This window comes from Chelon labrosus (assembly GCF_963514085.1).
Source record: "Chelon labrosus genome assembly, chromosome: 19".
NCBI classification, from domain to species: Eukaryota; Metazoa; Chordata; class Actinopteri; order Mugiliformes; family Mugilidae; genus Chelon; species Chelon labrosus.
In genome coordinates this window covers 22,574,649-22,597,919 of record NC_140352.1, presented here as the reverse complement: position 1 = coordinate 22,597,919, position 23,271 = coordinate 22,574,649, and the positions used below count along the sequence as shown (strand labels likewise).

Genomic DNA, 23,271 nt, shown 5'->3' with positions numbered 1-23,271 from the left:
ATTCGGAAGTCAAGGGAGATGGCGAGCTTTGATTGATCAGGCCCCAGCTTCCCATTTCTCTTAGACAAGTCACAGCAAGAATTTTTCTGACTCTCTGATCATGTTATCTGATACGGAGCTTCACCACGTGAAGAAAATCACAAGTTTGGAATAAAATATCCCTAAAAAGTTGTTTTACATCTTAGCAAACTATTGATGAAGGCAGGCAGTCCAAAGCGCCTTTTCACTAAAAGAAGTTGCATGTGAATGAAAACAGGATTGATGAGAGCTGTGAGACTGAACCAGAACAGTAAAGTTGTGCCAGTAAAACCAAAACAATGAGCTGAAAGATGCTAAACGACAGCAGGGAACTGCAGAACAGAGGGAAGATTTGGACCACTTCGTGGCACTGGATGATTAGTGCCACTTCAAAGATGTAATATCAGTGAGATCATGGCGGGAAGTTCAGCAGCACTTGTGCAACGAGTGAATTTTAACATTAGCACGTGAACAAGTGCGTCTTAAATGCTCCTTGGTACAAAATACTTCTGATGGTAACTCTAGTCTAGACTTCTAGGTCCGTACAGCTTTCGGACATTTGCCACTTTCTTTTACCATCTCAGTATAAATAGTCAAGATAAAGTAAAAGCTATGCCAAAAAAATACTTTTCAATGTTTAAGTAAAAACAGCAGAAAAGCCTTTCCCCTGCTGTTTTTTTTTTAAATAAATAAATAAAAAATCCCACCAACACAAGAAATCACAGTGGTTACTTGCAGGCTCTTTTGAACTGTGTTAAAGCTTTCCCTCTATATCTGGAAAATATTCCACGGAGTTACACTGCAGGGAGTGCAAACCCACTTCCACCAACACCGGCTTCTCATTAACAAAAGGAGAAAAAGACACTTGATTGATGGCTTGTGTGTTGGGACGAACCCACGCGCCGCGATGAGGAGACGTTAAAAAGCGCACAAACAGCGGGACCACAGCTGCCTGGGGCAAAACCAAAATACAGGGGAGTGAGGGAAGGGGGTAATTTAAGGTCATCCATCATCGGCAATAAATGGTTTGTGGTCAGGTGAGGACCTCATCAAGGGAAACACTTATCTAAGGAACACATCCATCTAACTGCATTGATTACTGTGAGCATAAACACAGACCCTCAAACCAAACCACCAAGGGAGAGAGGGGACTCGGTGTCCCACAGAATTCCTAATAAGGCTACAAATACATTTTTTTGGGTTGTTTCTGCATGTTACTCACTATTGTTATTGTAACAAGATATATAGCGGCACCTGTTTAATCGGAACTATAAATGATTCAAGTTTTCTAATATTTTGAGGTGTCTGCGACCTTTCTCCAGTCGTGCCAGGTCCCTTGGTGACCAAATCCCCTTAGGTGTACTTATGTGAGTGTAAAACAATATGATTAAAGTGATTAAAGTCTCACCATGTGGGGCACATAATCTTCAATCACTGGAGAGTCAGGTCTATATATTTAGTCACTGTCAGCTGTGTTCTCCCTGCTGGAAATACTTAGTTTGGTTTAGGCGAAGGGTGGCGCCTGGGTAGAGCGTGCAGGAGCAACACAGTGGGCATCAACACACCCACTTGCTCAATGGGAATTCTCTAGACAACAACCTGCTCTATTCACAAACGGATTCATTTGGACCTTACACAGCATTTGGCAGGGTAAAAGCCTTTATTGTCCAGACCAGCTGATTCAAACATTTGCGGTCCGTGTGCAGGTGATATCTTGATCGTTTCAGGGATGCAGCGCATGTGTGAAAACTGCTAGACAAAGGCACAGCTTGTGTCAGCCAGGACTGTGGCTGCTATATCATTTCCCCTGAAAAGGAGTATCATTTTAGATCCCACAAATTAGGCAGCAGGTTTTCAGAACTAACAATGTGGCAAATTTCTGTATTTACTTCCTCTCAGTATTGAAAACAACATGGTTGGCATAACGGTTCCCTGCTCGCTCCTGTCTATCCAAGCCACCTTTTCTCCCCATCTGTTATGGACGATTCTTTTGACATTTGGAAACGTAATGTCGTAATCAATATGAAGGCTCAATTCATAGATAAAATATTTCCCACCCTTTTAGAAGTAAGGAGGAAGTTTAATTTACCACAATCACACCTTTTCACATTCTTCCAGATTCGTAGTTATGTTAAAACAAACCCTCTTATCCCAATCTGTCTCAAGAGTCCCCTTTGGAGTCCCTGTTTTCCTTCAAGCTATTTCCTTCATTTATAATCTCTTGTCCAATCAACAAACAGTGATTTGGGGGTGACACTGACAGCGGAGCAGTGGAAAAGAGCCCAAGAGGGGGCGCATACAGCCTCAATCTGTGTCCGACATGGCTGCATCCAATTTAACAATTTAAGGTATTGCATCACCTTCACTTTTCCAAAGTTAAACTCTCGAGAATGTCAGCTGATGTGGATCCATTGTGTGACAGATGCGCGCTCTCACCAGGTTCTCTGGCACACTCATTCTGGCTTTGTCCTAATTTGTACACCTATTGGAGCTCGATTTTCAACACACTATCAGAAGTTTTCAAAACGGTGGTTCAGCCAGATCCCGTGATAGCCATTTTTGGGCGGAGAACAATAAAAATCTTTCTGGAGCCAACCTGAAAATGATAAAATTCATCACTCTGTTAGCAGAAACTGATTCTTCTCAACTGGAAGAGCTGAGCTGGACTCAGTGGTTGAGGGAAATTATACAGCTCCTTAAACTTGAAAGTTGAGATCCACAATACGTGGCTCCTCAGATAACTTTGAGAAAATTTGGAAGCCCTTCATGGACTATATTAGAACTTGGCTTTAGTTCCCCTCTGTTCTTAAAGGCGCCCCAGATGTAATGGACCTCTACAACTATATATCCTGTATCTATTTGCCTCGTAGCCCATCATGATGTGCTAATCTTCTTTTTCATTTTATGCAACTGCAAAATGTAAGTGCTTGTTTGTTTTTTTGTCACCATGTCTATCACTGTACTTGTTTTTTCTTGTACTGTCACTTTATTTTGAGCTGTTAATTTTTCTGGAAAAAAACAATAAAAATATTAAAAACAAAACAAACAAACAAAAAAAACTCATTACACCAAATCCCCACAACAGAGGTAGAGAGGAGCAACATCCTTTTTAAAACCTGATTGAGCCTAAGATTCATTTTCATATTGGTTCTTTAGTCTAATTTGATTTATCAGGCCTGTGTGTCATAACAGCCTCTGGACAAAATAAAAAGGGGTTGGTTTTAGCAATACAGTGTATTAAAAAAACAACTAGACAGAACGCAAAGGAAACAGCAAGCTTAGCATTCTTGAAAATATAAAATCTGATTTGATATTTTATCTCATTTGTCTAATTCAAGGGTATAGTTCTCCATGCATAATGCATGGTTCATGTTTTTCCTAGTTTTTTTATTCAACTAGCTGCATTTTTTTTGCAAAAAATAAAAATGAAGTTCACTTCAGGAGATGAGTTGTCCATTATGCTGATCAATTAACCCTTACAGGGTGAATGGAAAAATCACAGCCACATATTTCTTTGTAGGCAGCACAGCGGTGTGGTAGTTAGCAATGACGCCTCACAGCAAGAAGGTTCTGGGTTCAAATTCATCGGCGACTGGGGAGTTTGCATGTTTCCAGGTTCTCTCCAGGTACTCCAGCATTCTCCCACCATCCAAAGACGTGCTTGTTAGGTTAATTGGTGATTCTAAATTCCAGCCTCCCCGTGTCCCTCCAGAGGACAAGCAGTTACAGAAAATGAATGAATGAATGAATGAATATTTCTTTGTGCTTTAATAGTATCCACAAAAATTCCAATAAAAAAAAAAAAAAACGAGCTGAAGTATATGTCAAGACAGTTCACTTGTTAGATTAACCCATTCAGACCGGATCACGCATCTGTGCGTGTTTACCTTTAAGACCGGATCACGCATCTATGCGTAGTTACCATTAAGGCCGGCAAACGCGTCTGTGTCATTTTGAGCGCTGTCGTCTTTTTCGAGGCACATGGCCAATTATATGCACTGTGATTGGCTGAAATATTCTTGGGGTGAGTGACAGAGATGTTAGGGATTTTTTTTAAACTCATGTGACTAATAAAACGCTTTGTGATTGGTCGAAATAAGCCTACACGTGGAGTATGTTTTGGTATAAAATTTTAAACACCGTGCTAGCGATCCGTCATGGCTGACTCAAGTGAAGGAAGTGATATTTACGAAGTAATTGATTCGGATTTTAATGAAATTATAGAGGATGACACAAGACCAGATTTAAATGATATGTGTTTATTGATTTTTTAAAAAAATGCACTTGAAGATTATGCCCTAGCAAGTCAGTCAAGTTGAAAGCCAAAGAAGTAAGCTCTCAAATGCTTTTTATCTCATGTTTTTATCTGCTACAGAGCCTGAGAAATTAAGGTTTTAGTAAGCGTTGACATATTTTGACATATTGTTCTGAAAAACCTCAGGTTTTGAGAGGGGGTTTACAGAAGAGTATTTAGGCATAAAAAGGCCTTTTTTAGCAGGCGTTTTAGGCCTAAATGGGTTAAGAACTCTTGGTGGTCAACAATGACTTCCTCTTTCAATGGATTATAAATACGTGGTGACACAGGCCTAATTTCCCTAATCTTTCATCAGTATTGGATTGATACTGTCACAATATATACAACAAAGTTGTTGAATTGCTCTGTATCCCTTTCCACTATGCGGCTAATAATTCAAAAGTTTAAAGTGACAGAAGATTTAGGAATTGCCTTCAAAGATCATAGGTGGAGAATTGTGGAGGTTACTTAAGTCTTTGGGCCAGAAAGTCTACCACTGGACGTTAGCTACATCACCATTTGCAAAGGTTCTCATAGAAAAAGTCACAGCTGTCAATCAATGACCAACTAAAGCACCTTCAACATACCGAAACCTTAATGAGACTTACAATGGCACAGGGTTACATGACCAGATGAGACCAAATTAATGTTGGTAACAAACATCAAATGTGGGTTTGGTGTAGACAGATGGAAAGCCATATAGTAGAGCACCTCAAATCCACAGAGAAGTAAGGTGGTGGATCTATGGTGTCATTATTTTCTCCCAAAACCATCTTGTAAGGACACAGTGATTCACGAGTAAAACCTTTTTCTCTTGATCAAACCCCCGCAATCATCTGAATGTACCCCACTGTGTTTATCTTGGTTAAATTGCTTGTGAAAGTGACAGAGCTGACAAATAACACACGCTTTATAGTTCAGACTGGATGGCTGACCTGGCACTTAATTATTGACTCATCATCATGTGTGTGATGGTCTCTTCTCTTCTCCGTCCAAGTAAAAAGATCAGTGCTGTGAACTCATTTATGTGATGCTACATCACTCCATGAAATGTAAGGGCCAGTGTGTAGGATATAGTTGTTACACACTTCTCACTCTTCCATGAAAAGCCTGTAGGAAAGCCTATGGTGTTAACCAAAGACACAGACAAAGCATTTTTTGCCTTGCACATTGTTCTTTAGAGAAATAAAGGGATCATTCTAAGGTAATGCATAGATAATTCCAGTTTTTAGGTGATCATACACTGATGGAAAAATAATCGTGAATAATATATTCCATTTCTTTCCTAGTAAATCCTTTACACTGCAGTTTTAATATGAGATATTTTAACACTCTTTCTAAAGTCATTTTAAAGTTAATACATAAAGTATAGACTCTGTAAAATTATATCCTCAATCAGGGAGAAGTTGAATTTGGACAAAATATCACTGCCTGTCTGTTTTAATATAAATGAGCTTGTCAGGTGTAATCAGGTGTAATGCTGCTAAGTCACAGACCCACAAACTGATATGTGATGCATGTTCATGCAGCTGGGTGAACAGAGGTCTGTACATCAACCTGCAGAGACACACAGAAGCCCTAAAGCAAGATCAGTTTTTAAATAGTCTTACACAGTCTTAGCTGCCTTGTTTACAGAGCACCATTTGTTTTCTATCCACTCCACATTAAATATGTTGCACATTTACAATGAATGGAAAAAGAACTGGTATGCGTGTTGTATACTTCACAATGTGTTCAAGTGAACAGGCAGAGTTTGCTGGTTTCTACAGACTAAAGACAGTTTAAAGTGTGCACACCACACATCCAAGAGCATACACATACACCAAATTTGCAAAGTGACACACTTTAGCTTCATCAATTCTTCATCAATTGCTCCAGCGCTGCATCTGTTTGCTATAAGAATAAGAGCTGGAACTGGGTCTTGAGAAAAACCCTTAATATCAAAACTGCTTTGAGCTGTATTATCCAATAAATTTGCTCTATTGTTAAAAATGAAGAAAGTAATCTCCTGTGGTGCTGCTGGCAACTAGGTCAGACACACTCAATATTTGCTGACAATGAGCCAACTGTGGAAATGAAACAGATAATCTGTTGTGTTGTTGGTGTGTGCACGTGAACCAGCGTTGCTACATCTGTATGCTTCCCCCTTAAAAAACAGGAGATTAGAACAGGCGTAAACACACCTGTAGGTTTCACGTTGCATAACATGTCTCAACCCTGCACCTTAGGGACAAAACACTTTACATACCATTCAAATCATCTGTTTACTCTGCTTACCCAACTGGCTGCACAGCCCCTCCTTTATTTCCATGCACTCTCCCTGTATCTATGAGACCTTAGGCTTTGCGTTAGACTGCTTTACTATCTCAAAATATTGCCCCGGGAGGAAAATATATTCACTGGCAACTATTTATCTTATCCCTTTTGTGATGCTACACACTGTACCATCAATTTCTATAGCAATGTTGGAAAACCCTATATTGGACAACTAATGCAAAGTTTTTTCAAAGAGGCTATTCATTTCCTGCAAATGAACTTGATAGATATGCAAATGTTTGCAGCCTGTGAGGTGTGCACTCAACCTGATCATTTTAATGGGAACACCTTCATCAAACATTACGCTATTACGGGGTGATCTTCAAAACAGTTGCTGTTGTCAAGCTCCTCAGTGTTTTTATTTCTCAGCTCACCACAGTGATGTAAAAGTCTATTTCCACTGACACAACTGCTGGATGTGGTTACAGGTGCCTCAGACCACACCCAACCACACCCTGTAGTGTTGCTGGCTGTGGTCAAACGTTAAATTGACAAGACAATATAATCCAATTTCACTGGATTATGTTATTGATTTCAGGTCATGATATCCTGCAATATCTACTTCCATTGCATGGATTCAGGACCCAAACAAATGTTCATCAACAAATATTTGTTGAGTTAGCCACCAAGTGGCCCAGAAGGTGATCCCCAATGCAATTAACACAATGGCCATTCCAGGTGGTTAATGTTATCTGACTGAAAAGAAACATTTAGAATGATTCCTTTTCAAAAAATCATCAAAAAGCAACAGCAAGCTTGAGCCAGTTACTCCACTATGTCCTGTTTGGGGTGAATCCTTCGTTCTCAGAATCGGAGTGGAGCCACAGTAGCTCCAACTAATTGTACCAACTATAGAAACAGTCTTTCACCATGAAGAACTGTCACAAAGAATCATGGTACACTAAATATTACTAATTTCAATAACTGTTGCCAGTGGTAATTTGGATGTTGAGTCTGAGAGTGTAAAGCTGGTAAGGGAACAGGCATTTTCATTAAACCTACTCAGCCCAGAATGCAGATTTTTAGGAGATGACTTGATCTCTTTGTACCGGCCGACAACAGGTATATCAGTGGAACAACAATACCCAATAGGCATAGAAACACAGCTCAAACTCAAATGTTTAAGAAGGCAACAAGAATTAATGAGTATCCTTAACCACAGAAAGAAGCAATACAACATATCCATTTTAGTGTGAGGAGGCTTGCCCTTTCCTTTAATGTTGCTGTTCATTTAGTAGCAAGGTGAATAGTCCCTTTCCCACAACTACTGTGAGGAAATATGGTTCATGAAAAGTTCACCAGCCTGGAAAAAAACAAAAAAACTTTGCATATTTGTTGCACAGCCTAAGTTGGCGCATCACCATCAGCTCTTTGATGGTGCAAGTTGATGGTGGAGTTATCTATGCTTCCTGCTGTGTGCAGCACTTTACCGCTGTCACTTTCCCTCTCAATTCCATTTTTCACAGAGCCAGGGCTTTCCCACTAATGATAGTGGTTCTCACCATGGGACTGGTTTTGTACTTGAATTATAGTCTATAATGTAAAGTCACACTTGCCTCAGTTACTTGTTGTGTCTTTAGTGGTCAACTAAAAATGCAGTGTATGTTGAGCCCTATGTTGCTTGAAGGACTGGGCTTCTACCAATTCCCATTTCAAAATAATGACAGTGGCAAAGCCTTGAGGCCTTTCCTGATTGTGCTGTGGAGGTCTAAAAAACAAAGATCAATTGAACACAGGCTAATTTGCTCAGTGACCCCCGCCTTCAGCTAGTTAACAGTCACGTGATTATTGGGCTTCCACCAAACATGAGCATGACGCCACACTCTCCAACATGGATGGAAAAGTCATTACATTTCTCATTTAGCTAAAGAGACAAGGCTCAATACGTCCTTGTACCTACATAATGTGAACATGTTTAATGAGATACAAAATGTTTGTTTTGGACGAGGCCTATAGTGACCGCACTATGTACTAACCAAACACTAAAGTCGGTATGTACAACAGTAATAGATTGACTTACCACATTCAATTTTATCAACCCCACAGGATGAGGTCATTTATCCAACTCAATGCTGTATTGTATTGACCTAATGTCAAATGGCAACAAACTGTCAGAAACAAGAAGTTGGTATAGATCATCTGGTCAAATTTATAGTCTTGTTGATTTTCTTCTTTTGAATTGTGTTCAATACCATAAAGTTCTTATATGTAACTGTATTTGAATTTGGGGGAGTTCAAAGAATTTTGACTTCATATCTTTCAAGGTCGGTAATCGGTATAATTTCAGAAATGTTACTAAAACTATTATAGTGTTATCAGTAATATTAAGAAATGTACTGTACATGCAACCCCAACACAAGACCTTATCAGTATTACCATTAGTTATAGTTACTTTGTACTATTTAAAATAACTGGAGAGATCCAGAAACACTGAAATACAGTTCAAAGGAAGACCTGAGGTTGAAAACATCTTAACAGACAAAAACTAAGGAAATGTTTAAATGTTTAATTTGTAACAAATAAAGGTGATGGTTTAGGGATTTATTATGTCATTCCTATTTCTGATGGTTACATCTTTTGAAAAATCACTACGTTCTGAGATTTAAGTTCTGAATGTTTTCATAACAAGTGTTAATTTCGTCAACACAAACCATGACAAAAATCCTTCTTGATAATTTGTTTCTCACTGCAGCATCTTGTGTGGAATCACACAATGCTGCTCTTTTTGAAAAGTTGCAATGTCTCAGATGTAGCCATACTACTTGTGCTTGCATGATGACAAATAAAGCATTCTTCTATTCTAGCAGCTTGGTCACTTGATTTGCTATAAACAAAAGCACCTTACTTCAGTAGCTGTCAATGAAATGTTTCTACTAATACACATTTTCATTAAACTAAATCAAGATCATCAATGAATATCAATCTTCAGAGATAAAAACATACCTTTTCTTGGAAGACAAAGCAATAAATAAGAAAATGACGGAGATATCCAGACTTTACAAGGTTCAGATATACTGCATTCTAATATTTCACAAAGCATCTCCATAGTCTCATTCATTACACCCTCCACTGACAGGTGCCATGATAACAAGATAATCTGTATTATTCAATGGTCATAATGATATGGCTGATCGGTGTGCTAGGGATTACATCTTAAAAACCTCAACACAACCTTTCTGCCCAGTGGGGAAGCCGGACAGTGGAAATACAAACTGCAAAAAGGTTGCACTGAGACCCTGAAAACATCAGGTAAGCAATTCTACCTGTTCCTCCTAAATCACAGATTTGATCTGTTAGCCTAAATATAATCCAAGACACTTATCCTGACACTTCTAATTACAATGAACACTGTCTTATCAAACAACTAACAAACTCAGGAGATGTGAACACCCACCAAAGAGTGTGATTTCTCTTTGCTTTCAATTCAGGGTAAAAGACGGGAAGAACTGAGTAAAAATGTAAATGAAGGTATAAAAAGAAAACAAAAGAGTGAGATAACAAAGATCAAAGCCACAACAGCAGCCTCTCCTGCTGATTCTCATTACCAGACACTGATACAGCCCAATTCCCATTCGGGAGACACGCTCCTCACCCATCCCCATTCTGGTAAATACACAGACACAATGAGACCTCCTTGTCAGACAATCACATCATCCTTGTCTGCACAAGCACAATAACAATTCCACGAAGGCAGAATACAGTGCGTACAGATAGGTATTTCTCGTTGTTTTTCTTTTCTTTTCCAGCTTATCATAGCTTGAAATCCAAACACATGAAAACAGTTGCAGGGCATGTAGAGGCAGGGCAGAACTGTGACACTATGCCTCGCATTTTGATGATACTTTCATGCGTTTGCCTGGCTGGTGCCTTATTTTTTAGTAACAGCAGAAAAGAAAGTCTAGATGAAGATGTTCCAGACTCAACAATGTGTAGCCTGGAGCAAGTAATAAAAGGCTAGTAATGCTAGATTAAATGACGCTGTCTATTGCAACCCCACACATGCACACTACTTAATTCCTTTGGTAAATTCCCTGAGCAATCCTAGACAGGCTACCCCATCTGTCAGACGAGGAAAGGGGTTAGGATTAATGTGTGTCTCTTCTACAGTGCGAGAATAGGTGAACTCCAAAGCCGTTCACACACTGCTTGGCTGCTACCCAACTGTCTGGCTAATAAAGTAGAGGACTACTTAGCCCAGTTAGCTGGTTAGCGAATGGGACAACTATAACACCCTGCTGCTATAAGGTGTTATAGTTGAGATTGAAATTATAGTGATGAAATAAATGAATATGCTTAAAACACATGCGGTATTATATGTATGAAAACAACACACATAGTTAAATCCACACAGGCACACACATATACTCTTCTTAGGCACTCTTAAATCTAACAGACTTCTAATCTGACATTAGGACCAGATGGGTTATCCCTAATTCGAAGTACAGGAAAAAAGGTGACGGAGGTGGGGGTAGTTAAAGAAAAGGCAGGAGCTGGAACCTGCATTTTCAAATCTTATGCAGGAGGAGTAAACAGCTAGTCTAGCTATGTGTAAAGTGAAAAATTACAAGCATGTAGCAAGCAGGAACGCAAAAATAACTGTGTGAGTGGGAGTTAGGAGTTGAGATTTACTGACATATAGTAGTTTATCTATTCACCCAGAACTTCTGTGAAATATCTCTGACTTGAGTAACTAGATAAAGTTGGACAGCACAGGCTTTGGTGTAGGTCTCTCCACCAGTGCAGTGGTATAAAACCTGGTAACTTCAATGAAATCCAGTTCATCTCGAACAAGAATTCTCTTCCTAAAACCACAAACTGTTATTTCACAGTAGAGAGATTTTTCACTTTGGACATAGCCAGTCTGCTAAGCTAGACTAACATGCACAGACAGACATAACACGGGACAGGAAAGATTCAAAAGTGTGATGAAAGGGAATATGAAATAAGGATGGAATTATGTGAAATTTTATTGAAGAGAAGGAAAAATGACAACATTAGCTTAATAGTTAAGGGCCATACCAAATAACCGTCCTCTGTTGGACCTCCTGTGGCCACATCTTTTTCTTCCTGCATTTCCGGTCCATCTCTGCTGCAACATTAATTCAAAACTTGCTAACAACTGATAAATCCACCAGCTGCCTGGGAACTCAGAGCCCAATCTTACAATCAGTCTGTACAAGTAATGGTTTATAGAAAGCCCACATCAACATGACCCAATTCAGACTATATCATTGATTCCTGCTGATCTGGACCAAATAAACCAAACTACAGACATGAAAGTGAGAAAAGAAATGGGACCCTTTATTACATACTTTATACAATTATTTATTGATGGGCCGAGCTTCAGATTAGACTACAGGTATATATGCTTAACAAAGGTGTGGAACTCTGACAGTGAACAAGCTGAAGTTTGCTAAAGAAACTTAGAAAGTATAAATAATGGTGGAAAGGTTACCACCCAAATCATGAAAACTGATCAGCTGAAGGGAAGAAAAACAGAAAAAAATGATTTTATCATCTTTTTAAACTCCTTCAGGGACACTAGGTTTGAGATTAAACTGTAGGTTGTCCCAGAAAACTGAGCAGAAAACCTAAAAGATGCTTTTCCCAATTCACTTTGTACGTTGCAGTATATCCTTAGAACATATGTGTATTTTAACACATTTCAAACTTGAAAGAGAAGATAAATACGTATGAATCATGCCAAGAATGGATTTCTAAATTAAAAACATACCAATAACCAACTAATTAAAGCGGCGCGTACATAAAGCAGGCACTTCAGTTTTGAATATAACACTCAGTGGTGAGTAAGAGATCCACAGTTTGTGATAAGTCTCAAAGCCACATGATGTGGCATTCATGTACAACACATCACCATAATCAATTACAGGTAAAAGTGTGGATGTTCAATATCTAACACTGACTATATTGTAGCATTTGAGTTGGATTCAAGATGTAATGCAATGTGCTTATCTGTGCTTATCAATGAGCTTTCTGGATCAGCTTGAATTGCCTTCTAGCAGACATCGAGTAGCAGAGCTAACTGTAGTCACCTGTGTGTTTGGTGGAAATTGCCAAAAGCTTGTTAACATCTGAGTTAGCAAACACGAGATACGATACAAATGTGATCTTTTTTCCTGGTGTCGTGGCTGTTTGCCCATCTGTTCATTGAGAATCACCTTAAGGCCTTGTATTTAGCGTGACAGAAGAGAGGGTTGGGCCATGTGTCAAGATGAAAGCGAGCATGTGTTCCAACAAAAGACATTGTAATCACGACGGCCTTTGAAGAACCTCTAGTCTCTAATGGTCTCCATTAAGGGCGGGGCGAAAAACACCCACACAAGTCCACTCCCAGTCCACAGTATATGAGAGGGGGACACTTTGGGTGAGATGATTTTACGAGTCAAGCTGTCACTATATGTGCAGCAGAATGTGAGTAGCTCGAAGGAGGCCATAGCCTCCAGCGTACCTACTGCATATACACTATGCTTGCAACAGCTAAGCAAAAAGAGGAAGGCTGTGGTAAGTCCACTTAAATTGACTGAGCACCCACCCTGATGTCAGCAGATGGCTGATTGGAGAAGAAACCTCCCATCTCAGCTCCCTGTCCATCAAGCCAGCTTCAGTGCCCCAGTTAATCCCCTCGGGACACTACGAGTCTCTTGTGCCAGCTTTACTATCAGGTCCCTGAACCAATAATGGCATTTTGCTGCTTTTACTGCATAAAAGGGCTGGGTTTCAGGTTTTAAACAAATGTTGATGAAAACATCATCTTTGGTGGGATAGAAGCCTCCACAGCAGCATTTAGGCAAACACATAGCTTGTCCATTTAAACATGATGTCAGAGCAAAGATAGTATAGTAAAAAAAAAAATGACGTGAGTCATTGCATGTTTCCAATTCACACGGGACCTCAGAAGACCATGTCATGGATTTGAGATGTGAGCTTCTATTAAGTTTGTGGGACCTTACAAAATCTTACAACACATTTAAATGCTATACTCGAGACACTTTTAATGCTTTGAAATTAGTAGTATATATATTGTACGGACGGGTTGAGTGCTGTAATTTCGCTGTACATGTTATAGTGACAAATAAAGATTCATTCATTCATTCATTCATTCATTCATATATCCACAGATGAAGCTGAAAAGTCCTGCGACAGTGTTTGCACATTTTCCCAAGCAGGATTATTTTCATTTCTGTGACTTTTTTTTTTTAAAGGGAAAGCGTTTACTCATTGCAGATATAAACAATTTAAAGATAAAGATAGATGACTGGGTATGCAATGATACAGGTGGATATAGGTGATGAGAGGGGGACAAAACAAACTAGTTATGGTAGTTAACCCATTGGTTGCACTGCCTATCAACATACACATCAACACACAACTCACAGTGGCTCATGTGCTACTTCAAAATCCTCAGCACCAGATTACTATAATTTGTGTCAAATGTGAACACACAAACATGATACATGTTTTTAGATTAAGAGGGACTTACGTTTCCAAGGTTATCATTACTGCTGATGTCAATCAAGAACAAAAGCCCATAAAACCATAAACAAATGTAGGCGTAAAAACAGGGTTCAAGTTGCAACTCATGGCGCAACTTTACAAGAAGATGTGAGGGTTCTAAAAAAACACCTAGAAAACTAAGAATGCCCAGGAATTACATCTAGGAAATACCCCTTTCTCTTAAAGACACAGTTCTGTTTGCTTTTAAACTTCACTTGTAGAGTTGTATCTTAATGATCAAGAATGAAAAAGCAATGAGACACAAATGATATAGCCATTGCTTCAATTGTTGTCCGCCTGCAGCCAACACTTTCTTCTTATTAATTCACTTTCGGTTGTTCGCTTAAACACTGGTTAAAGAAAAACTACATTTTTCAACTGAGCTATGCTAGGGCTGAGTAGAAGACTGACAACACAAGCAAGGCAATTATATTGTGTTATGAAAACTAAGATACAAGGGCTTACAAAAACACTACTTGGTTACATAATGGCACTTAAGGCATTATGGACTACTACCCCTCCCACACCAAACTGGGATGAATCTTTTAATCAGCTATCTGAAATATTGAACAAATAAACAAACAGAAGGAACAGGAAGCAGCCTCCAGCACTGTTACCAACAAGACAAATATTGGATGTTGCGCTATTTCCTCTCTTCTGAATAAACACAGTTTATCCAGTCGCCCTGCTGTTGTGCTATTCTTTATGTCAGGCCCTGTTTACTCTGAACAACACATAACTTGAGCACGCACAGAGTCAGCACCGTTCTGCTAAGTCCCATATATCCAGTCAGATCAGCTAACCAGATCTCATCTACTCTACGCCGCTACAGAGTTCAGTCTGTGGGCCGGTGCCTCCCTTCTCTGTCTGCACCCAGCCTGGCCCTAAGGCTTAAGCCGCCGTTGTGCTTGGCGTTCATCACTGAAGTTACAAACTGTGAACCTAAGCACAGTGGTACAAACTTTTATACTTGTGCTTGAAGTAATTTGACTCACTGACTTTACCTAAACCATGGGTGTTGCTGCTGAAGAGAATACAATCTCCACTGCTGAAACAATATAAGAGGTAATGTACAGGAAGTACACCATTTACAAAGCAATCAGGGAGGTTTTGCAGTTTTCTAATTGTCAAAGATAAGATAAGACATGTTTATTGATCCCACGTATGGGAAATTAACTTGTCACAGTAGCACAGAATTTGCAATCAAGCAAGCAATCTCCTTCCAAGAGTTCTGTCATATGGGAATTGCTATGCTTCTACATTGATGAATCATAGAGATACTCGTAAGATAAACTGCTCAAAGACTCATTTCTTGTTCATTCACGTCGCATATAGAGACAGTGCATTTCCCACCCACAGCTTACGGGAAAAACAATTAATAGATATAATGCATCCACTTTCTTTTTAGTGCAAACTGGCAAATGCTATCATAGTTACATGCAACAATAAGTGTGGTAAACACAGTTAACATGCTCTGCTAAACATCACTGCATTACTATTTTCATTGGGTATATTAACATGCTGACAGCATTTACACTTAAAGCACCACTGTGCCAAAGGACCGCCTCAAAGAGCAGCTACCAGGACTGGTGACTCTCAGTCAGAGTTCATACTGAACAATAATTAAAGGTTATTTCAATCTGGCATATGTCCCACAAATGTTGCACAGCGTTCATCTGGGTTATTTACCAAGAAATTTTTACACAAAATGTTTGTTTTTGAGTCGGACCTAAAGTAAACACAGAAACTAGACACATGGGTAATCATTTTGAAAACTGCAACAGGGATCTCTGCCTGAGGATATTTACAGGCTGACCTATCATTCTGTATATTCATCTGAGCAAGCCGGTTAAGGATGCTCAGTCTATGCTGACCCCGACCTCTGTACAGACATAACCAGAATGAGGCTCTGCAAAAACCTACTGGATTTCCATGTCATCAAAGGTTAATAAAACGTTACTGGAAGTGTTCCCACATCCATCACGTCTCTCAGTGTTGTGTCTATGCCTTATTTAAACCTGATCTGACAGTAGGTTAACTGGACAATTCAAGGGTCAGAGTGCAACCACAGATTTGCACTGGCTGTCTTTCAAACATTTCAAAGCAGGTCACTACAGCCCAATCAATCCGTCCCTATCGATAAGGGTTTGGAAATGAGAGACAGTGGAGATCATGGGCAGTCCATCCTGCCAGCTGCATCATCTGCTGTGCTGCTGTCAGACACCGGAGGCTCTGAAGTAAGTGATAAACGAAACTGCTCTGCGAGGGTGCTCGAGGATCAACAATGTTGAAGGCAGCTTGTGGCGCCAGAATTCCACACTTTCTTGCACAAATAGTGTCGTAATGGGGGTCAAAACATACAAAACATGTACAAATCTTCCATCATGCCTGGTGACGGTCCAACTTTTGGAAGATGCAGATCAAGAGCAAATAATAAGATCAACCAAGATCGCCTTTGACATAAACCTACTACACTACACACAGTTACACATATGTTCTGCAGAGGACAAATAATGAATAAATGTGTAAATATATATGCTGATATTAACACAGACGTACCAAATTAAATGATAACATAACTCCAAAGTAGGACAGTCAGTTCAGGATCAGCTCATATTACATTCTCAGTTCACTTTTTCTGCCTGTATACTTTAGGATATGAAAAGTTTAAACTAAAAGCTAAAACCAGTTTGTAGTTTTGTCTCATTGTCTTGTTTTGATATCATATTTAAGGACAGAGCACTGTATGCATATTGTGTATTCATTAAAATATATAGTAAGTTATTATACAAACTAAATAAAATAATTTATTAGATACATATTGATGAATAAGTCATTTTTTGGCCTCGGTAATTCAGACTTGGGAACTGCCAAGGACACCCACAACTTTGTATTTGGCTACAAAGCTGCTCTACCAAAACAGATGCGGTGCCTTGCTCTAGGGCACCTCGGTGGTAGTTTATAAAACAGCAGAGAACATTACTCATTCACTTTCCCCTGCCTCGCTGCCTCAGCCAGTGTGGCAGTGTGGTAGTTTTTGCAACATCACTTTTAATATTCTCTGCCAAGCAGTGCTCGCTGTCTGTGGAGTGTGGAAAGTGTTTAACAGCCTTTTTTCCTGACAGCCACAGCTTTGTTCCCAGAGCTTGTCACAGAGCAGCCAGCCATCCTGATGAAAGCTCAGAGCCGATAACGCCACAAAGAGAGGCGGCTTCAACTTCACAGGCTGTTTGGCCTTAACTTTCCCCGGGCCTGGATAAGGGAGAATCCTGTCATTTGCGACAATGCTAGTGTAAAGAGAGCTCGCTTGTCGCCTGACTTGGAATCTATGCAGATAAGAAACTCTGAAAGAAGAAGAAAGCCCCCTAAAACCCACGCGGCAAGAAGCAGGAGCTGCAGGGGTCTGCATTTAGGAGATTAGCTCGTGTTGTGCTGCAATTTGAATCCACTTAGTTTCAAATTGTCCCTGACCTGACTGCGGGAGGGGGCTGTGTTTTGTGGTTGACAACTGAACCTGATCCTGTGGTTATCACAAAGAAACTGCACTTAGTTTAGTAAGTAATAACAACATCACTGATGGCAGTAGCTCCAACTGTGCTATCTGAATTCTATTTCACAGTGGAAACAAGTACACTCCCCAGTCATAAGCACAGAACAAACACAAAATTACACAGAAATCACGGGGTACAGAGCCATACTCACTGGTTTTGTTGCACTTGACTTTGGAGAGAAGTTTGTGAGCCAGCAGAAGATCTCCACTCTTCACTGCCACCAGCAGATCCTGTTCTTTCCCCATGATAACCACAGATGCGCAAACTGCTCGTTAGCCCAGGCCACTTTTTTCTTGTCTCTTCAACGCTCCGTCACACGGACGCTTTCAGCAAACATCTGTCAGCACATTAAAAGGCCGCTGCTGAATCCCAGCCATGAGATGAGATAGGTGAATACAGGGCTTTGCAGCATCTAGAGGGAAGGAGCGTCGGGTAGTGTGGTCCAGGAGGTCTTCTTCCTCTTGTTGTTAAAATACAGATTCATTATCTCTGATGGCCGCCTGACTGCTTGACGCTGGTGTTGGATCTGGAGTTACAGTAAGGATAGTAGAAGTTTAGTCCATCTCTGTCAACCTGGAGGTAGCAGCAGCCCAACCTGCCATTAGAAAAAGACACAGAGTGAAATCACTTTGAGTGGCGGGCCATTTAAAAAATACTGTTTAAAATAATACTACCATATAACTCTTATATCAAACTTCAACGCTTTTGTAACAGACTTAAATGGGTCTGCTTTTCTTTAGGTTACTCTCTACGTTAAGTCTTTGATGACAGCAATCATTTCCCCAATTTGCAACCACTTGCCCTAAAATGCCCTTTTTACAGTAGATTTCTTTGGCCTGTCAAAGTACAAAAAGCACAGGTGTACCAAATAATGTGAACAAAAGCTTTCCATCCAAACGTGGCAAAATGTATGAATTTTGTGGAAATTTGGGAAAGAAAATGTGAATCAAAGCCATCTGAATATCTGCATATGTAATATTTAAGGGTGCAAGAACACGCTGGTGTAACTGATGATTTGCATATATTAAATGGAAACGTTGTTGTGTTTCAGTTCACCACTAATTATGGCAGCTCCCCTCTGCCAGGCCCACAGGTGATGATGGAAAAAACCTGAATCCAATCATCAGAAGTGTTGGGAATTCGTTCACACTAGCGGTAAGAAGGAAACAATCTTCCGGAATTAAGTAGTGATAAGCTGACATCTCACACTTGTCGATACATGTTGGGCGAGATTAGAGAAATATGAAGGCTGAGCTGGTCTTGTCAGCTCTCATCGCTCCACAGATGTGGTGAGGTGTTGACCAGTCATATGTTTTGCTTTTCCACGCAACCCTGATGATGACATCACTGAGGTCTTGAATGACACTCCAGCGGCGAGTCGGCCGCCAAAGCTGATCGAGTTTTGTCCGAATCTCGGTTGGTGTCCAGTGAATGCTCTTGTATTTATATTGGGGCTGTCGAAATTAACCAGCTTAATCCATCATGATTAATCGTGATTAAATATTTTAACGCAATTAACCCAACCGATAAAGACAGCACATCTGTGCATGCATGATGGTAACTCTACTTGGACAAACTGCCCGAAATGCATTGCCAGAGACGAGTCATTCTGCATTGCAGTTGGGTTAATTGCGTTAAAAAATTTTAATCAGATTAATCATGATGATGGATTAATTCGCGTTAATGTGTTCATTTTGACAGCCCTAATTTATATATCACTTTTCCTATTGGTCCACACACACATTCACACACAAATACCAAGGACAGGGAGTTGCTCTGAGTTCAGTGTCTTGTGTACACCATCTTTGAGTATGCAGTTCAGCTGATGGTGCCACTCACAGCTCCAACAGTAAAAAGAAAAGATGATCAAAAGGTGTCAGTTCTTTTTCTTTTTTATGTATTACGAAACAAGTCACACACTTGGTTTACATACATCTCCGTTCAGTTTCCAGCTCTCTGTACTAATGCGTTAACTCTTCCATCTCAATCAAGCATAACAACTTTTTTTGTGTTACTCTGAGACCATTTTTCCTGCACAACCTGAAAATGAGCATGAACACAGGTGGATGGAAACGCACCTCATGGTTCTGCACCATTCAAACGTCGCAACAAACCATGACAGTGTGACAGAGAGCCAGCATGAACAACACCAGGACCTTGAAACCGAAGCAGGTAAATGGAATTTACCTATGAAAGCAAATTTGGCAAAGTTCTCTACAACAGAACAGTGAGAACGAAACTGAAAACAAAATAAGAGGTGTTGACTGACCTTTTCTTTAACCTTTTCCTCTTTGTCTCTTTAAAAAAAATCAGCCTATCTTGTTTGACTTTTTAAGTCCCTTTCGCTAACCTGAATCTGGATTGCTTCCAAATGACAGAGCGCTCTCTTTTGGTTCCACAATGATTCATTCAGCTAAATGAGTACTTCACATTTTTCCACCTGGTCATGAGCCCCCATCAGCTACAACCTCTACGACCCCTGACAAGAACCACTGGTTTATAAAATGTCAGAAAATAGTGGAAAATGTCTCGCTCAGAGACTGAAGAGACACCTTTAAATCGTTTCTTGTACAAGACCAAATGACTCCAAAGATATTACATTTTCACAAGTGGCACAAGTATAGAGTAGCATTAATGTGGTCTTATTCTCTGAATCTGGTTCTTGATAAAATGTCAGAAACTACAAGGGTGTCTGGCATAACCTCCTAAAGCATACAATGATGGATTCATTATTTGCTTTTTTTTTTTTTTTTTTTTTGGTTCTTAAATGCTAAAAAACATTACATTTACAACCAGATACAACAAAATAATCAACTAATTGGTACGTAAAACTGTGAAAAGCAGTCAAATCTTGTTATTTGTACAGGAGGAACCAGATAACGTTTATCTCTTTTACTTTATAAATGGTAGTGTCTGGGTTTAAAAAAAGTAAATTTTCCGATTCAGATCAATTTTGATTTGAAAGATCCGTGGTTGATTAATAAAATCCTTGGTATATTCTTGTAAACACACACCATGTCATGTATCCTCTTGCTGAAATTTCACTGTGGTCTCACGAGATTGGTTTTGCACAACAGATCTTGCAAGATCCTGCAACGAGATTAGTCCACATGTGAAGATTGAAAACATGACAGAAGCTCCAACTCATAGAGTGCTGTCAGGCTTGAAAGCTGATTTAAAAAAATATATATATATATATATGACAGAAAAGAGCAGCACAAAACCAATGCCATATGCAAGATAATTTGGGGAAATACCACAAATCTCTTGAATCAAATCAAATTGGGATACCCAGCCCTACAATAAATATATCACTAAAACGAATCTTCGCCTGACTCAACAGCAAGGTATGAAGTAACGCATTACCATAACACTGCATAATAATAACGCATAATACTGTTGACACTGATAAATGCTGTCAGAATAGGGCTTGTGACTCCAACTTGACCCAACTTTTGTTTGTTTTCTCTGATCCAGGAAGCTTGGTCCCTCAGGAGCATGCAGCTAATCTGTTACTCTTGCCAGGAATAAGGTCTCGGCCCATTGATAACACTCCTCCAAACTTTAAGGAAGCATCTTTTCAGGCAAGCACTGCCTGGCATTTGTCCAGTTTACGTCCTTGAAAAAAAGAAAAAAAGTTGTGTTTTTCACCCCAAAACAGAGCACACTGCCACTTTAGAACTACCCTGAACTCCCAATGGCAGAAAAAAAAACACCAAAGGGACACAAAATAACCAACTAAAGTGGTCACTGAGAGGGTTTGACTGTCTCTAACACTGGTGTGCAATCAAACAGGCTTATTCACGGAGCCGCACAGCCTGCAATCAGAACAGGGGTTCTTTCTGTGTCCAGCAAAACAAAACTGCAGTTTGCAGTCCAAAGGAAGCTGTGAGGCAATCGTAGAGGAAATAGTGCAAGCAGAGAACTGTGTGTCTCATCTCCACGTGAATAGGTACTACTCATGTAGAAATTTTGCAGAATCCACAAGTTAAAAGGCTCAGCGGTATTCATTTTTCAGACCTCAACTCATGTGACAAACCCAAGCAGCAGGTTTCAGTTTGATTAGGAAATGACACTGAAAATCCCAAAACGGGACTGGCTTATCTGTCATTTTGTCTGTCAGCCTATTTAGGGCTTGTATAGTTATTCCTTTGGACTACAAGGTGATCATGCAGCAGTGTAGCCCAGCAGCAGATGCCAATGCGTGTCTTTGCACTGACACATGATCTAAAACCAGCCAGGCACCTTGCCAGGCAGTAAACAACTGTAGCCCCTCACCGACATGAGCCAGAGTGTAAACAAGGAGTCCAAAATCGGCTCGTTAGCCCAAATGTCAGTGGACAGGGGTAGTTTAGTGGGGTTTGTTGGCTGGGGATGGAAGTCTGAGTGACAGGTGAGAAATCCTACAATTACACTGGACTGAAAAAACAAAAATCTTCCAGTATCACGTTCTGTTTTAAAATACTTACAACAGCCATGATGGTGATTTTACAAGCAAGTTTAAGGATCACAATTACTACTACTATCATCGTTGTGACTTCTTAAAGATTCGACTTTTAGATCTTTTTTAGCTCAGTGTTATGCGTTGCAGCACAGATTTCTTTCCAACACAGTGGAATCATATGCAGACAACTTCAGACCAAATTCCATTCTCAATACTGCCAATTTAACCATACATCGCACTGCGGTAGCCGTACGAATTCATTATTAAAAAATGAAGACAACTTTAAGAAACTATTGCTGTCGCTTGTAAATTCAGCATTCACCAAAGCAAAAACTATGCAATAACGCCGTATTAATATGTCAAGTTTTTTAAGCGGATCGCTCGCTATTTACGCTGCCTTCTACTACCAATTTAAGCCCAAGAAAAGGACGTAAACAGTCGCTAAAAGTTTATGTTTTACTGAAATACGATGCTGTATGAACATTGCCTACGTTCCGAATTTATCAGAAAACGCTACTGATTCGTTTTAAGTTGTCATGACTGCCCTACTCTTTGCTTGTAAGTGTAAAAACAGGTACAGGGAGTTTTGGACACATTTATTAAGGACCGCCGGCTGTTCGTGACCGGATAAATCCTCCGTACGTTGAGCCTCTCCTTGTTTGCCAAGTTGTCAGACTGCTGTCAAGGTGTTCCAACTGCCGGTCACTCCGAGTCCAAAAACACACGTCTTTCCAAATATAACGCGACATTATTTGTGTAAACTCGAGGTCCTTTCAGTGAAATTATTCAGAATAAATACCTTCATTTAAAAACGATAGTTCTCACCTGTTGTAGACGGAGGACAGCAGGTTGGAACAAGCTAGTACGCAACGGAGTCACGGAGGGAAGAGCGCTGCCGGAGCTGCACGAGACTGTGGAGAGCGTCAAGTCATCCGCATCGTTACTGATAACTTCCGGCAGTAACTTTCAAAATAAATCTGAGCTCGATTGAAGTGCCACAAATATTAAATCGCTCGTCAAGATGTCATTCTTCTTGAGTATTTGGGGCATGCTTTGGCTCTAAGTTTTATCAAACTATGTACATCTCACTAATAATGTATGAAGCGACGCAGATCGGGCCTTTTCTAGCGCTG

General features: G+C 39.9%; 1 protein-coding gene across 3 annotated transcripts in view; it reads right to left on the bottom strand.

Annotated features, from left to right (window-relative positions):
- LOC311504359 (CASK interacting protein 2) overlaps positions 1-23,037 on the bottom strand; it is a 53,844-nt gene extending 30,807 nt beyond the window's left edge. Inside the window, exons 1-3 of one of the 3 annotated variants that reach the window (XM_084567387.1) lie at positions 22,964-23,004; positions 20,709-20,784; positions 17,846-18,289 (exon numbers count right to left, since the gene is read on the bottom strand). In XM_084567387.1, coding sequence (XP_084423513.1) covers positions 17,846-17,939 — 94 coding nt within the window. In that variant the 5' untranslated portion in view covers positions 17,940-18,289; positions 20,709-20,784; positions 22,964-23,004. Of the gene's footprint in view, positions 1-17,845; positions 18,916-20,708; positions 20,785-22,963 lie in introns of those variants that run through there. The other 2 variants (XM_084567386.1, XM_084567388.1) reach the window with 2 other exon arrangements.
- Between the last annotated feature and the right edge of the window lie 234 nt (positions 23,038-23,271).